This window comes from Nicotiana sylvestris, chromosome 2 (assembly GCF_000393655.2).
Source record: "Nicotiana sylvestris chromosome 2, ASM39365v2, whole genome shotgun sequence".
Classification (NCBI taxonomy): domain Eukaryota; kingdom Viridiplantae; phylum Streptophyta; class Magnoliopsida; order Solanales; family Solanaceae; genus Nicotiana; species Nicotiana sylvestris.
The window spans coordinates 114,939,480-114,959,622 of NC_091058.1; the positions used below are offsets into that span (position 1 = coordinate 114,939,480).

General features: G+C 42.4%; 1 protein-coding gene across 1 annotated transcript; it reads right to left on the minus strand.

Annotated features, from left to right (window-relative positions):
• Nucleotides 1-868: 868 nt before the first annotated feature.
• LOC138885444 (uncharacterized) lies at nucleotides 869-1,561 on the minus strand. Its single transcript, XM_070166393.1, has 2 exons — nucleotides 1,333-1,561; nucleotides 869-1,161 (listed from the first exon to the last, which is right to left on the minus strand). Exons 1-2 carry the CDS (start codon nucleotides 1,559-1,561, stop codon nucleotides 869-871), a joined length of 522 nt encoding a protein of 173 aa, XP_070022494.1.
• Nucleotides 1,562-20,143: the final 18,582 nt, after the last annotated feature.

Sequence of the window (20,143 nt, forward strand, 5' to 3'; positions counted from 1 at the left end):
TGCAAAGAACAAATAGCAAATAAGGGTAGAATATTTCTTAGTTGAAGATACGTTCAGTGTATGGTGGCTATTTGATAGTGATTTTGCTTTATGTATATATATTGTGAATGCTATTGCTACGTTAGATGTGCCTGCGCTCCAAGAAAAATTGTAAGTTCCGTAAGGGGAGGTTGGTCCGTGCCTTCATCTTCTAGCCTTGCTCTGCTCCGTTCTGGGGGCCTTGTTTAAGTTTTCTTGGGTAAAACCTAATTGTTACGGAAATAGAGCTTTCAAAGATATGCAATTATTGATAAAAATAGAGTTATTTTAGAAATATAGTGAAATATCAAGTAATTTTAGATGAACTAGTGACTGTAACATATTTCAGAGACATTGCAGCTTTCTCATGTTAGAATTTTGAGGGTCCTCCTCAAAGGTCTGCCCCAGTTTGGTAGATGATCCTTCGGCCGTTTGCGAGTAACGAAACTTGTTGAACCTTCTTCGGAATTTTGAGAATCCCTCTCAAAATTCTACCCCAATTTCTTAACTAATTTCTGACTATCTGGCATATACTGGCGTCGGCTGGACTTGCTTCGGAATTTTGAGGGTCCTCCTCAAAATTCTACCCTAGTTTCTGATCTTGGGGGAAATGAAAATTTTGTTATGATATGACCGAACCACAAGGCTGCCTATGTATCCCCTCCTAAACGGGAATCAGGTCAAGTGTAGTTCAATTACATTAAATGAAGAAATGTAAACAGTCTAAATTGATTGGTTTTGGCCAGACTTCTCCGTCCATTTCTGCAAGTATGAGCGCTCCTCCTGTTAGCACCCTGTGAACCATGTAAGGACATTGCCAGTTGGGAGAAAATTTCTCTTTGACTTCATCTTAATATGGGAAGATGTTCTTCAGCACCAACTGTCCTGGTGCAAACTGTCTTGGTTCGACCCTCTTGTTGAAAGCTTTAGACATTCTGTTCTGATAAAGCTGACTGTTATATACGGTGTTCATTCTTTTTCCATCTATAAGGGCCAATTGCTCATAGCGGCTCCGCATCCATTCTACATCGCTAAGTTCATCTTCCTGTATAACCCTTAAAGAAGGAATTTCTACCTCAGCTAGGATGACAGATTTGGTACCATAAACCAGCATGTAGGGAGTTGCCTTGGTTGATGTGTAAACTATAGTGCGGTATCCTAACAAAGAAAAGGTTAACTTCTCATGCCATTATTTGTGGTTTTCTACCATCTTTCTTAATATCTTCTTGACGTTTTTGTTGGCGGCTTCTACAGCTCCATTCATCTGAGGTCTATAGGCTGTGGAATTCTTGTGCTTGATTTTGAAAGTTTCACACATGGCTTTCATCAGATCATTGTTGAGATTGGCGGCATTATCAGAGACAATAGACTCGGGAACTTCGAATCGGCAAACAATACGATCCTTGACAAAGTCTGCGATGACTTTCTTGGTTACAGCTTTGTAAGATACAGCCTCTACCCATTTTGTGAAGTAGTCAATGGCTACCAGAACGAACCTATGCTCGTTTGAAGCGGTGGGCTGGATCAGACCAATGGCATCCATTCCTTAGGCGGCTAACAGCCAAGGTGAGTTTATTGCATTAAGATCATTCGGCGGCACTTTTATCATATCGCCATGCACTTGACATTGGTAGCATTTGCGGACATACTGGATGTAATCTGTCTCCATAGTCATCCAAAAGTAACCGGCCCTAAGTATCTTCTTGGCCAAGACAAAACCATTCATATGCGGGCCGCAGGTCCCAGCATGTATCTCCTCAAGTAGCTTAGAAGCCTCTTTTGCGTCGACACATCTTAGCAATCCCAAATCAGGAGTTCTTCTGTACAAGTTTCCTCCGCTATGGAAAAAGTGATTGGATAATCTCCGAAGTGTGTGTTTCTGAGTATGGTTTGCATACTCCGGATATTCTCTTTTTGCCAAATACTCTTTGATATCGTGAAACCAAGGCTTCCCGTCTATTTCTTATTCAACATGGGCACAATATGCCAGCTGATTATGAATTCTCACTAGGATGCGATCAATGAAATTCTTGTCCGGATGTTGTATCATAGATGACAAAGTGGCCAATGCATCAGCAAACGCATTCTAAATTCTGGGCACATGCCAAAACTCTATCTTCGTGAACCTCTTTCTCAATTCCTGTACATGCTGCAGATATGGTAATATCTTGGGATTCTTGGTGGCCCACTCTCCTTCTACCTGGTGCACAAGCAAATCTGAATCACCGATTACCAGCAACTCTTGAATATTCATGTCGATTGCCATGTTGAGTCCTAGTATGCAGGCTTCATACTCTCCCATGTTGTTGGTGTAGGAAAATCTGAGTTTAGCAGATACCAAATAATGTTAACCTATTTCTGATACCTAAACCGCTCTAATTCCCACTCCTTTAAAATTTGCAACTCCATCAAAGAACATCCTCCAGTCGTTGTACATTTCAGTAATGTCTTCTCCTACGAATGACACTTCGTCATCAGGAAAATACATTTTTAAGGGTTTGTATTCTCCTCCCACCATATTTTCAGTAAGATGGTCTACCAATGCTTGTCCTTTGACCACCTTTTGAGTTACATAGACGATATCGAACTCACTTAACAGTATCTGCCATTTGGCTAACTTCCCAGTCGGTATGGGTTCTTGAAATATGTACTTCAAAGGGTCCATCCTGGATATGAATTATGTGGTATAGGCACAGAAGTAATGCCTCAATTTTTGGGCCGTCCAGGTCAAATCACAGCAAGTGCGTTCCAGCAGAGAGTATCATGCTTCATAAGGTGTGAATTTCTTACTTAGGTAGTATATGACTTGCTCCTTTCTCCATGTCTTGTCATGTTGTCCTAGAACACATCTGAAGGCTCTATCCAATTCAAATAGATAGAGTAGCAAAGGTCGTCCTGGTTCTGGCAGGAACAAGACCAGTGGTATGGACAGGTACTCCTTGATTTTGTCGAAAGCTTTCTGACAATCCTCGGTCCAACTTGTTTCGGCATCTTTCCTCAGCATCTTGAAGATGGGTTCACATATAACCGTGGACTGTGTTATGAAGCGACTGATATAGTTTAGACATCCTAGGAAGCTCATCACGTCCTTTTTGTTCCTAGGCGGCGGTAACTCCTAAATAGCCTTAACTTTAGACGAGTCTAGCTCAATCCCTCGACGACTGACAATAAATCCCAATAACTTTCTTGCGGGAACCCCGAATGCACACTTTGCGGGGTTCAGTTTCAAGTTGTACCTCCTTAACTTGTCAAAAAACTTTCTCAAGTGCGTTATATGATTCGTGGCCCTCTTGGATTTGATAATGACGTCGTCCACATACACCTCTATTTCTTTGTGTATCATATCATGGAAGATGGTTGTCATGGCTTTCATATAAGTAGCCACAACATTCTTTAGACCAAATGGCATCATTTTGAAACAGTATACCCCTCATGGTGTAATAAAAGTTGTTTTATTTGCATCTTCTACATCCATCCATATCTGGTGATAACCCGCGAAGCAATCTACAAAAGATTGGAGTTCGTGCTTGGCGCAATTGTCAATCAGGATGTATATATTTGGCAGTGGAAAGACGTCATTGGGACTTGCTCTGTTTAAGTCTTGATAGTCAACACATACTCTGACTTTCCCATCTTTTTTCGGAACTGGTACAATGTTGGCTAATCAGGTTGGGTACTTAACCACTCTGAGGACTTTGGCTTTGATCTTCTTAGTAACTTCCTCCTTGATTTTCAGGCTCAAATCTGGTTTGAATTTTTTGAGTTTCTGCTTCACCGGCGGACAAATGGGATTAGTAAGCAACTTGTGAGCCACTATGGACGTGCTCAAACCGGTCATGTCATCATATGATCATGCATAAATGTCCTCATACTCTTTTAAGAAATGAATGTACTCTTTTTTCTCTGTCGGTGATAAGTGAATGCTGATGTGAGTCTCCTTGATGGTCTTGGCATCCCCCAAATTTATTGCTTCGGTTTCATTGAGGTTGGATTTAGGCTTATTTTCAAAGTTTTCAACCTCCCTGACAACTTCCTCAAGTATTTCATCTTCTTCATCGGAATCATTAGTGTTACAACCCATATCCACATGTGTTAGTTCATGCCATATATTAGTTAACATAAATCCAAGAAGGAATTATCTTTGAGATGATAAGAAGTCAATCCTATTGGTCTTAAGTGATACAAGAGTGTATAAGGGTGATTAACCAGTATTAGAAGTTAAACGAATCAAGGATGTTGTAACTCGTATTTTCAGGTAATCTAGCGGTGCTTAATACACTCAAGAGGTCATTTATTAAGGTATTTTAATCATATAATATCCGTATCATAAGTCTTGAAGTCAAACGAGTTATGAAACAAAAGTCGACAAAAGTTGTCGCAACTTAGGTTCATAATTTTACTTAAACATTAGGTCAAATGTTTCTAATCTTTTCTCATAATTTACAAGGAATTACGGGGTGATCTACCAACCAAATTAAATATCTATGAGTCTAGTTTCCAACGCATTAAACCGTTCATCGATACGATCTCGGAGTAGAGAGATATTCGCATTTTCGCGAGACTGCGCCAAGCACCTCTCTATGGGGCCCACTAAGTCGGTTTAAGATATTTGGACCTATATAGGATGCCTCCAACCCATTTTAAGTCATTTATTTTCACTATTTTCAGACCTTAGAACCCTAGGAACATCCTCTCAAGGTTCTCTCAAGATTCAAGACCCAAAAAAGGGCAAACAACACAAATCAAGTGTCGGGAATTCCGTGGTGCTAGTAAGTCTCTTGTTCTTCTTGTTGTTGCTCATTTTTGTGTCGTTCCAGCTCGTGTGGGAGGTTGTTTTAAAGGGTTTATGTTCTGTAAATACTCCCTCATGTTCTTAATATCAATCCTAGGTGATTTCAAGCCTTCTAAAGTGATTCTAGTGCCGAAAAACACTAATTGATCGCTAGTTTCGCTTTTTTGTTGTTGTGGCAGCATTGGAGGGATATTTCATGGAAATTTAAGGTCAAATTGGAGTTGTTATTTCTGTATAAAGGTAAGGAACTTTGACAATTGCATAGCTTGAGATTGGGGCAGTATATACAAGGTATGTGAGGCTATCCCTTTCCTTCTTTTGCACGACTCCGATTGTACATAATGTAATGAACGAGCTTCCAAAGATACTCTACTCTTAGAAGCTAGCAGTACTTACATTGTTTTCCCTCTTATGGAACGATTGATGTTAATGTTGCTTCTCTTATTCTTATGTTATCAATGTTGTTGGTACTTCCTGATTCTTATAAGGTTCATAGTGAAGAGTTAGTCCTAATAACGTGTACAGAGGATACCGACCTTACGTCACTCCGAAAGGTTTAGAATGTGATTCCATGAGTCGAGCATGCATTATATATATGTATCTATTTTACTCTACCGAGCCACGCTATAGTTGGCCGGGTACGGCACCTATTGTGCAACCACTGATCAGTTGGGTTTTACCGAGCTCCACGTGGCCGGGTACGATTCTACCGAGCCTATTATGGCCGGGTACGATATGATGATGATGATGCCCACAGAGGCGAATGCTTTAAAGGTTTATGTATTTATACATATGTATCATGCATTTCATGTAAGTAGCCCTCAGAGGTACTAAGATGTTACAGGTTGTATATTCTCTATCCTTGCTTACATTACTGATCGTATTTATGGTTCCTTGCCTTACATACTCAGTACTTTATTCGTACTGACGTCCTTTTATTTGTGGACGCTGCATGTCGTGCTGCAGGTCCTGATAGACAGGCAGGTGCAGCTCCCCCACCACAGTAGACTGTCCAGTTCAGCGGTGATTGGCGAGATCCCTTCTCCGGACTTGCCTTGGTCTTGGTATGCAATTTTTGTTATAGACATTATGGGTATGTCGGGGCCCTGTTCCGGCTATGTTGCAACACTTATGTTCTTTTAGAGGCTCATAGACAGGTGTCGGCTCATGTATAGTTTGGTATGCCTTGTCGGCTAGTTTTTGTTGTATAGTCTTTCATAGTAGCGTGGTAGCTCATACCTTATACGTAGTTTCTTGATTGTCTGGTCATCCCCTGCTATGTATGTTCATGCCGTCATATTTTATTGCTGGTTGTCCATGATCTAGGTCTACCATTTATATTGATCTCGTCAGCCTTAAAAGATAATAATGAAGGTTAGATGAAATGTACGTTGGTGCTCGGCAAGTGTGGTCGGGTGCTAGTCATGGCCCTTCAGTTTGGGTCGTGACAAACTTGGTATCAGAGCAAGTCTGTCCTAGGGGTTGTCTATGAGCCGTGTCTAGTAGAGTCTTGATTATGGATGTGTAGCGCGCCACATTTATAATCAGGAGGCTACATGACATCTAGGGTTGTTACCTTCTTCCTGAATCTAGATCGTGCGTAGAGTTGAGTCGTAAGTGTTCGTCTCTAATATTCACCTTGTTTTTTCAGTGATGCCTTCGACTAGGAAGCAAACGATTAGTAGACGGCTTGATACAGCAGCGGGAGAGGGTACCAGTCAGGTGCCCCAAGTCAGAGCAGGACAAATTGAGGCTCAAAGTGAGATGCCCTCTCATACCTCATCTACTCCATCTCCTCCAGAGGATATTAGAAGGCACCCAGCGCCTCCAGTTCCTCCGTCTGGCACTCCAGACCAGGATATGCGGAGTGCTTTGCAGTTATTGACTAGCTTGGTAGCTGCTCAGGATCAGAGGCAGAATACAGGTGCTGCTGAGAAACCAGTTAGTACAAGAGTTCGTGATTTTATTAATTTAGACCCTCCAGTGTTTACCGGATCAGACCCCAAGGAGGACCCACAGACTTTTATTGACCAAGTTCATCGTACACTTCGGGTTATGCATGTTAGTGATACAGAGGCAGTAGAGTTGGCTTCTTATCGGTTACGGGATTTAGCGGTTCTCTGGTATGATAGTTGGGAGAGATCCAGGGGTCCGAACCCTCCTCCAGCTGTGTGGAAGGAATTTTCTGAGGCCTTTCTTCGTCACTACTTGCCAGTTGAGATACGACGAGCTAGAGCTGATAAGTTCTTGAACCTTAGACAAGGTAATATGAGTGTGCGAGAGTACAGTATGCAGTTTGATTCTTTGGCAAGGTATGCTCCCCATATGGTGGCCGAGATGAGTGATAGGGTGCATATGTTCGTGAATGGGTTGGGACCACATCTAATAAATGAGTGTACGACAGCCTCCTTGGTGGAGGGCATGGATATTTCCCGTATTCAAGCTTATGCCCAGACCCTAGAGGATCGTAAGCGCCAGCAGAGGGCAGTTAGGGAGCAGGATAGAGGCCAGCATAAGAGGGCGAGATTTGCAGGGTATTCTGATGACTTCAGAGGCCGCATCAGGCCACAGTTTTCGAGGAGTTCGGCGCCACCTGTAGCTAGTGCTCCTCCACAGTTTCAGAGGCCTCGATATGATCGATCCTATTCTGGTCCAGGTCAGAGTTCGCGGGCATCTGGCTCGCAACATCACAGGGATACTAGTCAGATGAGACCCCCAACACCACATTGTGATCAGTGCGGCAAGGCCCACTTTGGACTGTGTCGTCGAGGTTCTGATGCATGCTATTCGTGCGGGCAGCCTGGCCATATGATGCGGGATTGTCCTAATAGAGGAGGTGATGGTATGGCTCAGCCGACTGGATCTGTGTCTGGTTCTTCCTCATCAGTTCGACCTCCAGCACGGGGTTTTCAGCAGTCGACAGGTCGTGGTAGGGGTAGAGGTGCAGTGCCGAGTTCGAGTGGTGCTCAAAATCGAACCTATGCTCTAGTAGGTCGACAGGATCTCGAGTCGTCTCCAGATGTTGTTACAGGTATTATATCTGTGTTTTCTTATGATGTATATGCGCTGATTGATCCGGGATCTACATTATCATATGTTACACCCTTTGTGGCTAATAAGTTTGTCATTGAACCTGAATTGATAAGTAAACCCCTCGCGGTATCTACTCCGATAGGAGATTCTGTGATTGCTAGAAGGGTATATAGAGGTTGCACTGTGATGATTTGTAGTCGTCAAACCTCGGCAAATTTATTTGAGTTAGAAATGGTTGATTTTGATGTGATAATGGGAATGGACTGGTTGGCCTCATGCTATGCAAATGTTGACTGTCGTACGAAGATGGTTAGGTTCCAATTTCCGGGTGAACCCGTCATTGAATGGAAAGGGAACATTGCTACACCGAAAGGTAGGTTTATTTCCTATCTTAAGGCAAGGAAAATGATCTCAAAAGGTTACATTTATCATCTCGTTCGCGTTAGGGATGCGGAGGCGAAACCGCCTACTTTACAATCAATCCCTGTGGTCAACGAATTCCCAGATGTTTTCCCAGATGAACTCCCAGGCCTTCCTCCTGAAAGGGAGATTGAGTTTAGCATTGATGTGTTGCCTGACACTCAACCGATCTCTATTCCTCCATACAGAATGGCCCCGGCAGAGTTGCGAGAGTTGAAGGTGCAGTTGAAGGACTTGCTAGATAAGGGCTTTATTAGGCCTAGCACTTCACCTTGGGGTGCACCAGTCCTATTCGTGCGGAAGAAAGACGGGTTGTTACGGATGTGTATCGACTATCGACAGTTGAATAAGTCTACTATAAAGAACAAGTATCCACTTCCAAGAATTGATGACCTGTTTGACCAACTCCAGGGTGCCAAGTATTTCTCTAAGATTGATTTACGTTCAGGGTATCATCAGGTGAGGGTTAGGGAGAAGGATATTCCAAAGACGGCCTTCCGGACAAGATATGGGCACTTTGAGTTCTTGGTGATGTCGTTCGGGCTAACAAATGCCCCAGCAGCTTTTATAGATCTCATGAATACTATATTCAGGCCCTATCTTGATGTGTTCGTGATTGTATTCATTGATGACATTCTAGTATATTCTCGTTCGGAGGCGGAACATGCGGGCCACTTGCGGATAGTATTACAGACGCTTCAGGATCATAAGTTATATGCTAAGCTCTCCAAATGTGAATTCTGGCTGAACTCAGTAGCATTCCTTGGCCATGTGATATCTGATGAGGGTATTAGTGTCGACACTCAGAAGATCGATGCAGTAAAGAATTGGCCGAGACCTACAACACCATCAGAAGTCCGCAGCTTCCTAGGGCTAGCAGGATATTATAGGCGGTTTGTAGAAGGATTTTCCTCTATATCATCACCATTGACTAAGTTAACACAAAAAGCTACCAAATTCCAGTGGTCTGACACTTGTGAACGTAGTTTTCAGGAGTTGAAGAATCGATTGACATCTGCACCAGTGCTCACTCTTCCTGAAGGAACAGAAGGTTATGTGGTATATTGTGATGCCTCAGGTATAGGTTTGGGGTGCGTATTGATGCAGCGTGGGAATGTGATTGCTTATGCATCAAGACAATTGAAGAAGCATGAAAAGAATTATCCAACCCATGATTTGGAATTGGCTGCAGTAATATATGCTTTGAAGATATGGCGGCACTACTTATACGGCGTCCATGTTGACATCTACACAGATCACAAGAGTTTACAATACATCTTCAAGCAGAAAGAGTTGAATTTGAGGCAGCGTAGGTGGCTTGAATTATTGAAAGACTACGACGTCGAGATATTGTATCATCCCGGTAAAGCCAATGTTGTGGCAGATGCTCTCAGCCGTAAATCAATGGGAAGCTTAGTACATATTGAGGTAGGTAGATGGGGGTTGATTAAAGAGCTTCATCAGCTAGCCAATATGAGAATCAGATTGTTAGACTCTGATGATGGAGGTGTTACTGTACAGAATACATCAGAATCATCTTTGGTAGCAGAGGTAAAAGCACGACAATATGAAGATCCTATCTTAGTACGATTAAGAGAAAGCATTCAACAGTGTAAAAGTATGGCTTTTGGGATCGGAAAAGATGGGGCACTGAGATACCAGAGCCGATTGTGTGTGCCTAATGTGGCAGGGTTGCGAGAGAAGATTATGAATGAGATTCATCAATCCCGATATTCCATCCATCCCGGCTCGACAAAGATGTATCATGATGTCAAGGAGCAATATTGGTGGGATAATATGAAGAAGTCTATTGCAGAATTTGTAGCCTAGTGTCCCAATTGTCAACAAGTAAAGATAGAACATCAGAAACCCGGTGGATTGCTTCAAAATATAGAGATTCCGACCTGGAAGTGGGAGGTGATTAATATGGACTTCATTATTGGATTACCTCGCTCTTATCATAAGTTTGACTCCATCTGGGTGATAATTGATCGACTTACAAAATGTGCCCATTTTCTGCCAGTAAAGACAACTTACACGGCTGAAGATTATGCGAAGTTGTATATCAAGGAGATTGTTAGGCTTCATGGTGTGCCCATATCTATTATATCAGACCGAGGAGCTCAATTTACGGCTAACTTTTGGAGGTCTTTCCAGAAGGGTTTAGGCACACAGGTAAATCTCAGCACTGCATTTCATCCGCAGACTGATGGATAGGCTGAACGTACCATTCAGACACTGGAAGATATGCTACGAGCATGTGTTCTAGATTTTAAGGGGAATTGGGATGATCATCTTCCACTCATAGAATTCGCCTATAACAATAGCTACCATTCCAGTATTAAAATGGCCCCATATGAGGCACTATACGGGAGGAGATGTAGATCACCAGTTGGATGGTTCGAAGTCGGTGAAACAGAATTATATGGGCCAGATTTGATTCACCAAGCTATTGAGAAGGTGAAAGTGATACAGGAGCGATTGAGGACGGCACAAAGCAGGCAAAAATCTTATTCTGATGTCCGACGTCGTGATCTAGAGTTTGAGGTTGGTGATTGGGTTTTCCTGAGGATCTCACCAATGAAGGGTATTATGCGTTTTGGGAAGAAAGGTAAGCTGAGTCCAAGGTATATCGGGCCGTATAAAATTCTTCGACGGATTGGACAGGTTGCTTATGAGTTAGAATTGCCATCCGAATTGGAATTTGTCCACCCGATATTCCATGTATCTATGTTGAGAAAATGTATTGGAGACCCTTCTCGAGTCATCCCTATCAAAGATGTACAAGTTACAGAGGACCTATCATATGAAGAAGTGCCAGTGGCGATATTAGATCGGCAAGTCCGCAAGTTGAGAACAAAAGATGTAGCTTCCGTCAAAGTATTATGGAGGAACAAAAATATGGAAGAAATGACATGGGAAGCAGAAGAGGAGATGAAGTCTAAATACCCTTACTTATTCCAGAATGAAGATAACAAGGATGCTGGTGGAAGACAGGATACATTGGAAGAAGAAACGGCTCTATGAGGTAAGCAATAATTTGAGAATACTCCTCCTTAATACAAAATGGTGATATGTAGATAATGTAAATACGCATAATGCTTTGTGTAGCCTTGTGAAGCCATATGTTGGGCTTAATTACTTGCAAGTTTTGCTAGTGACCATTTTATAGGGGAAAATTGATCGGAAATTTCCATTGGAATCCACGATGATTTAAACTCCCCATAAACCCTTACATTCGAGGACGAATGTTCCTAAGGGGGGAGGGTGTTACAACCCATATCCACATGTGTTAGTTCATGCCATATATTAGTTAACATAAATCCAAGAAGGAATTATCTTTGAGATGATAAGAAGTCAATCCTATTGGTCTTAAGTGATACAAGAGTGTATAAGGGTGATTAACCAGTATTAGAAGTTAAACGAATCAAGGATGTTGTAACTCGTATTTTCAGGTAATCTAGCGGTGCTTAATACACTCAAGAGGTCATTTATTAAGGTATTTTAATCATATAATATCCGTATCATAAGTCTTGAAGTCAAACGAGTTATGAAACAAAAGTCGACAAAAGTTGTCGCAACTTAGGTTCATAATTTTACTTAAACATTAGGTCAAATGTTTCTAATCTTTTCTCATAATTTACAAGGAATTACGGGGTGATCTACCAACCAAATTAAATATCTATGAGTCTAGTTTCCAACTCATTAAACCGTTCATCGATACGATCTCGGAGTAGAGAGATATTCGCATTTTCGCGAGACTGCGCCAAGCACCTCTCTATGGGGCCCACTAAGTCGGTTTAAGATATTTGGACCTATATAGGATGCCTCCAACCCATTTTAAGTCATTTATTTTCACTATTTTCAGACCTTAGAACCCTAGGAACATCCTCTCAAGGTTCTCTCAAGATTCAAGACCCAAAAAAGGGCAAACAACACAAATCAAGTGTCGGGAATTCCGTGGTGCTAGTAAGTCTCTTGTTCTTCTTGTTGTTGCTCATTTTTGTGTCGTTCCAGCTCGTGTGGGAGGTTGTTTTAAAGGGTTTATGTTCTGTAAATACTCCCTCATGTTCTTAATATCAATCCTAGGTGATTTCAAGCCTTCTAAAGTGATTCTAGTGCCGAAAAACACTAATTGATCGCTAGTTTCGCTTTTTTGTTGTTGTGGCAGCATTGGAGGGATATTTCATGGAAATTTAAGGTCAAATTGGAGTTGTTATTTCTGTATAAAGGTAAGGAACTTTGACAATTGCATAGCTTGAGATTGGGGCAGTATATACAAGGTATGTGAGGCTATCCCTTTCCTTCTTTTGCACGACTCCGATTGTACATAATGTAATGAACGAGCTTCCAAAGATACTCTACTCTTAGAAGCTAGCAGTACTTACATTGTTTTCCCTCTTATGGAACGATTGATGTTAATGTTGCTTCTCTTATTCTTATGTTATCAATGTTGTTGGTACTTCCTGATTCTTATAAGGTTCATAGTGAAGAGTTAGTCCTAATAACGTGTACAGAGGATACCGACCTTACGTCACTCCGAAAGGTTTAGAATGTGATTCCATGAGTCGAGCATGCATTATATATATGTATCTATTTTACTCTACCGAGCCACGCTATAGTTGGCCGGGTACGGCACCTATTGTGCAACCACTGATCAGTTGGGTTTTACCGAGCTCCACGTGGCCGGGTACGATTCTACCGAGCCTATTATGGCCGGGTACGATATGATGATGATGATGCCCACAGAGGCGAATGCTTTAAAGGTTTATGTATTTATACATATGTATCATGCATTTCATGTAAGTAGCCCTCAGAGGTACTAAGATGTTACAGGTTGTATATTCTCTATCCTTGCTTACATTACTGATCGTATTTATGGTTCCTTGCCTTACATACTCAGTACTTTATTCGTACTGACGTCCTTTTATTTGTGGACGCTGCATGTCGTGCTGCAGGTCCTGATAGACAGGCAGGTGCAGCTCCCCCACCACAGTAGACTGTCCAGTTCAGCGGTGATTGGCGAGATCCCTTCTCCGGACTTGCCTTGGTCTTGGTATGCAATTTTTGTTATAGACATTATGGGTATGTCGGGGCCCTGTTCCAGCTATGTTGCAACACTTATGTTCTTTTAGAGGCTCATAGACAGGTGTCGGCTCATGTATAGTTTGGTATGCCTTGTCGGCTAGTTTTTGTTGTATAGTCTTTCATAGTAGCGTGGTAGCTCATACCTTATACGTAGTTTCTTGATTGTCTGGTCATCCCCTGCTATGTATGTTCATGCCGTCATATTTTATTGCTGGTTGTCCATGATCTAGGTCTACCATTTATATTGATCTCGTCAGCCTTAAAAGATAATAATGAAGGTTAGATGAAATGTACGTTGGTGCTCGGCAAGTGTGGTCGGGTGCTAGTCATGGCCCTTCAGTTTGGGTCGTGACAATTAGCCTCATATTGCGTTGCCTCATTACATGTCACAGTCACCGATTCATCGGAAAAAGTAATAATAACGTTGTAGAAAGAAAAGGTGTGGAAGATAATAATGAATAATAAGGTGCAATGTATTTGATTAAAACTATAAACATCCAAACAAGTACGGCTCGATGAATCGAGCATTTATTTTGAAACAAGTAAGTCTTTAAAACAAAGTTACTGAAAATCTTAGATGCCTAGAATGGCTATAGAAATAAAATCTGCCAAGCTACCCAGGGACTCGGCAGGCCCGGGATAGTGTGGCAGTCCAGTTCCTGAGAACAACTCCCTTCTACACAGTCTGAATAGTGAGGCCTTCTTCCTCCTCCTCCTCAATTATTACGCTACAATCCATGTCCTCGCCCTCTAGGAATAGATTCCACAGCCCAGCTAATGCTTCTTCTTCTGTCGTTCCCCATATTGTATCAGCTTGGTGAAAGGTTTTCCCAGATGTGGCACTGGTTACTCGAGAGGGTAATAAGGTCCACGCCATGGAGGCAACCAATCATCATACTCTTGCCATGTATACTGGTATCCGAGCCCGAATGTAGTACCATGACATTTCAACTGTATTGGTTTAGTAATACCCTGGAGATTCTTCCCAAGCCCTTTGCCGGGTTCATACCCAGACCATGCCAGTATGCTTTCTATTTTGCTACTCCACCATTTGTCTTTCTCAATGGCATTAACACGTTCGATGTGATGATAGGTTTCCCTTCCTAGCCTTCATGTGTTCCCGATAACCAGGATAGTTTGACTGGTATAAATGGGGTTACTCTCGTCCCTGTGAATGATCACCTCCTGGTGGTTCCATTTGAATTTCACGGCTTGGTGTAGTGTGGATGCCACAGCCCCAGCGGCATATATCCATGGTCAGCCCAATAGAAGATTGTATGAGGCTGATATGTTGAGCACTTGGAATTCAACGTCGAATCAAGTTGGCCCCATCTGTAGGCAAAGATTAATATCCCCAATCGTGGCCCTTTGAGACCCATCGAAGGCTTTCACATTCATGCTTCCTGCCCATATTTCATGGAAACCTTTGCCCAATCTTTTCAGAGTATCCAACGGGAAAATATTGAGGCTTTAACCTCCATCAATCATGACCCTGGCAATGAAATTGTCTTCAAATTGCACCGTGATATGCAATGCTCAGTTGTGATTCAACCCTTCAGGCGGTAGCTCATCCTCGTGGAAGATTATTTTATGACTTTCCAGCACCTTCCCTACCATGTTGGTCATCTCTCCGTAGGTAATATTGTTGGGTACATAAGCTTCACTCAACACATTCATCAAAGTATTCTTGTGCGCCTTTGAATTTTGCAACAGTGATAGGATGGATATCTGAGCTGGGGTTTTGTTAAAGTGATCAATGACGGAATATTCCCTTACTTGTATTTTCCTCCAAAGGTCATTTGGACCTGTTTCAATGATAGACTATTTGGTAGTGGCATCCTTACTTGGTCCTCTCAAGTGTTCAGGTGTATAGATTCTTCCGGTCCTAGTCATTCCTTGTGCAGCATCGGATTCCTCTATCTTTGCCTTTCTTTTAAGCCTAGCTTTAGCAACGTAATCCCAAGGTATTGCTTTTGAATTGAAAGGAGGTATGGTTGATACTGTCACTGTGAAAAGTGTGGTCACTTCTACTTCAAATGGAATAGGGGTGGATGCAGGTGGAGCTGCCTCTACCTCAAATGGAACTGATGTAGTTACCTCAACTTCGATCGGTGACTGAGTTTGTACTACGATAGAAGTAAGTGTGACTGCTGGTTCAAAGTCATCGCCTTCTCGAATAAGCTCGATCGACCCCTCAGGATCCCAATCTTCGTCCATCTCTATCACATGTATCCCACCACCCCTATGGTCTGGGAGAGGGTTGTTGCGGACATTGGGTGTAACTTCTTTTACATGTATGACCTTATGGTCAATCAGTGTCTGGATTTTATCTTTCAATGTTCGGCACTCAGCAATGGTGTGTCCCTTCATACCAGAATGGTATGCATAGGTTTTGTTTAGGTTGACCTATTGGGACAGGTTTTCTACGGACACATTGGGAATGAGAGTGACGTAACCAGCAGCCTTCAACCTTTCATACAACTGGTCAATGGGTTCAACAATAGTGGTGTATTATCTGGGTGGTTTGCGGTCAAAATTGGGTCGTGGTCTTGGATAATTTTGGCAAGTTGGAGGTGACTGGAAATGAGATGGTTGGGAATTATAGGTATGATAGACAGTGGCCGGTTGGGAATATTTGGGATATGAGGGTTGATATGTAGGTGGTGGTGCTTGGTATGTGGGTGGGGGTGTTTGATATGTGAGTGGAGATTTCGGGCCCTGAGCCACCATTACTGCCACAATGTCTTTCTTCTTTGATATGTCGCCTGATTGTAATGCCTTGTTTATGGCCTGTAATGCCTCAAAGTTCGTTACCATCCCGCTTTTGATGCCTTCTTCGATTATTTCCCCAAGTTTGATGATATTAGAGAATTTATGGTTTTTAATAACCATCAACCTTTCATTCCTCTATCATTGCCTTTCTTTTAAGCCTAGCTTTAGCAACGTAATCCCAAGGTATTGCTTTTGAATTGAAAGGAGGTATGGTTGATACTGTCACTGTGAAAGGTGTGGTCACTTCTACTTCAAATGGAACAGGGGTGGACATAGGTGGAGCTACCTCTACCTCAAATGGAACTGATGTAGTTACCTCAACTTCGATCGGTGACTGAGTTTGTACTACGATAGAAGTAAGTGTGACTGCTGATTCAAAGTCATCACCTTCTCGAATAAGCTCGATTGACCCCTCAGGATCGCAATCTTCGTCCATCTCTATCACATCTATCCCACCGCCCCTATAGTCTGGGAGAGGGTTGTTGCGGACATTGGGTGCAACTTCTTTTGCATGTATGACCTTGTGGTCAATCAATGTCTGGATTTTATCTTTCAATGTTCGGCACTCATCAATGGTGTGTCCCTTCATACCGGAATGGTATGCATAGGTTTTGTTTGGGTTGACCTATTGGGACGGGTTTTCTACGGACACATTGCGAATGAGAATGACGTAACCAGCAGCCTTCAACCTTTCATACAGCTGGTCAATGGGTTCAGCAATAGTGGTATATTATCTGGGTGGTTTGCGGTCAAAATTGGGTCGTGGTCTTGGATAATTTTGGCAAGTTGGAGGTGAGTGGAAATGAGATGGTTGGGAATTATAGGTATGATAGACAGTGGCCGGTTAGGAATATTTGGGATATGAGGGTTGATATGTAGGTGGTGGTGCTTGGTATGTGGGTGGGGGTGTTTGATATGTGAGTGGAGATTTTGGGCCCTGAGCCACCATTACTGCCACAATGTCTTTCTTCTTTGATATGCCGCCTGATTGTAATGCCTTGTTTATGGCCTGTAAGGCCTCAAAGTTAGTTACCATCCCACTTTTGATGCCTTCTTCGATTGTTTCCCCAAGTTTGACGATATGAGAGAATTTATGGTTTTCAATAACCATCAACCTTTCATAGTATTACGGATCTTGTGCTCTGACAAAAAAAAATTCATCTGTTCCTCGTCCAAAGATAGCCTAACTCTGGCTGCTACCAACCTCCAATGAGTAGCATACTTGCGGAAAGTCTCGGTGGGCTCTTCTTGAGTTTCTGAATGTAGAAAACATTTGGCGCATTTTTTGTGTTAAACCTGAATCGGTCCATGAAATCAGACGCCATACTTACCCAGTTGGACCATTTCTTAGGATCCTGGCTGATGTACCAGGACAAGACGTCTCCCATAAGACTCCTCATGAAAAGCTTCATCCGGATCTTTTCATCCTTTCTGACCCTGACGCGTTTGTCTCAATAGGTCCTTAGATGAACCTTGGGATCACCTGTACCATCAAACATCTCGAACTTGGGAGGTTTGTAACCCTTCGGCAGTTTTACATCTGCCTGTATACACAAGTTTTCATAGTTCAAACCTTCTATCCATTTGCCTTCTTCGACACCCTGAACTCGACTTGTCAATTTCTTGAGTTCCTCAGGCATGTTCTTGATGAGCATGTCCTTCTCGGTGGATTCTGATGTATAGGAGGTTGGTTGGATAGAGTGAGGTACGGTTTTCATGTATATAATGTTGTTTTGGTGAGTGTTAGGAGCCTGAGTGTAGTGGTGGTCATTTGTTGAGATTTGAGGATCAGGAATGGGTTATGGTGTGTTCTAGGGAGTGTGATAAGTGACAATTGGTGGGTACTGAATTAGTTGATAGTGGTGTTGTGGCGGAGTTGGTATTGGTAAGGGATTGATATTTTGAGGTGGAGTTGCATATTGATGCGGTGCAAAAGGGTTTTGTGGATGTTGGTTCAGTGTATTTTAGGGAGGTATTGGGTTTTTGGTGTTTTATTGGTTGACATCGGGGACATTCAGGGTGAGGGATAGGTTTTCCAAGTTGCAAACCTGCTCAAGTTCTCCTTGTAGCTCCAGTATCTTTTGCTCTAATCATAAAACTAAATCGTTTGGTGTTGAAGTACTCTGTCCGTCTAAAGTTTCTGCATTTTCCACATTTTCCTTTCGAATACCACTTAAGTCGTCCATTTTAGCTTTCCCTTTGCTCTTTGTATTACTTGCTGGAGGTGGTAGTGGAGGGCTTTTAGATCTGGTGTGATATGCTGATGATGCCAGTATGAGCGAACCAACCTTAGGGGATGGAAATAAAGAATAAAGAAAAACAAAAAGGTAAACAAGTCAGTAAGGGTTCTGAAATGTTTGCAGTATTTAAACACATATTGCGGGAATGTAAATTCGCGTCCTAATTTGGGAGCCTTGTCGTGCCCGAGGTAGGCCTAGCGACAAATAAATTTGGAGAAATTCAGTGCCAATAATTGCCTCATTTCATTAATGTAAAAGTAAACGATCCAAAATGGCACTCAATAAGATAATATGGCTAATGACACTTGGCCTTATTACATTTAAAAGGAAAACAAGTAAATCTAATCTATTTGGTCACAATAGGACCCTCTCCAGACCGGATGTTGTTGTCGATCAACTCTCCCAGCTCACGTAGGTTCAGTAGCAGGAATGCCCTTGCCAAATGCCCTCCTTCATTTCCTTCAATGTTCTGGCAGTCGGTGACCTTCTTCTTTATCTTCCCTTCTAATTCCATTAAACTATACTCCAGATATTCCAGCCTCTTGCTGGATTTAACAGCTCTTTCTTTCCGCTCATTAATCATTTCCATATCGGCCTTATGTTGTGCCATATGCTCAGTTTTAGACTCTTGAACTCTTTGTGCAGCTTGTTGTACTTCACCTCTGCCTCAATAAACTCATCTATGAACCTATTTCCTGGACCAACCCTTGGCTCGAAGACTCCTGATAGATTGTCATCCAACCATGAGGGGTAAAAGTATGAATGGCCCGCATGATATCGGTCCGGCTCAATAATATCTTTTTCCACAATAATCTTCAAAGTCCACATATGTTGTGCTTCATTCTTATATGGGATGGCATCACCTTGGAAATCAGCTATGAAGTGACTCATTTTAGCAACCCGTGGTATGACCTGTCTCTTGTCTGCCTGTCTCATAACCCTGAGGGGAGCATAAGGGTATATCCCTCTTAACCCAATCAACACCAAATGTGGGACGTCTCTGGATATTATGATGAACCTGTCGGTGGGGAACCACTCGAACATCTACTGAATCTGGTCCTCAATCAACTTGTTGAAAAACTGCACTCATCCTACAGCATCCTTAGGTTGATCGAACATGTCTGAAATGTAAGTCATTCTCTTAGGGTGATGGAAGGCTATATGGTCATTCCACGGTCTTCGTGGAAACTCTTGGCGGTATTGACCCCTTTGGAGATAGTCTAACAACCAGACTTGTAATAGCAAATTGCAACCCTCAAAGAATATGTTCCCCTTCTGACAGTGTTCCAAGGCCCGGTACATATCCGCAATGATCATAGGGACAATAGTATATGTCTGCGTCTTAATCCCATCCATCAGAGTTTTGGCCACCATGGCCAGCCTAGTATGGATTCTATCCCCTTGGATTGGGAATACCAACATGCCCAAGAAGCATACGATGAACACGAAGACCCTTTGATGAACCCAGCCCAAGGAGGTGATTGAGAACTCATCATCAAAAATACGGTAAGAGTTGTTGTGACCGTATCTTTCATAAAGGAAGTCAAAAGGTACGTAGGAGTTTTTTAGGCACTCCAAACCATCATTTTTCTACAGCCCCATCATCTTAAGGAACCCTCTAATGGTGTGATTTTTAGGTGCCAACATACCAAAGCTATCCCAAGGCAACCCAGCAAATCCTCTTATTTCTTCTAGAAGGGGAGTCATTTCTATGTCTCCAAAGCGGAACACAGCCATTTCCTTATCCCAAAACAGAGTGGCGGCCTCGATCAGCATTTTG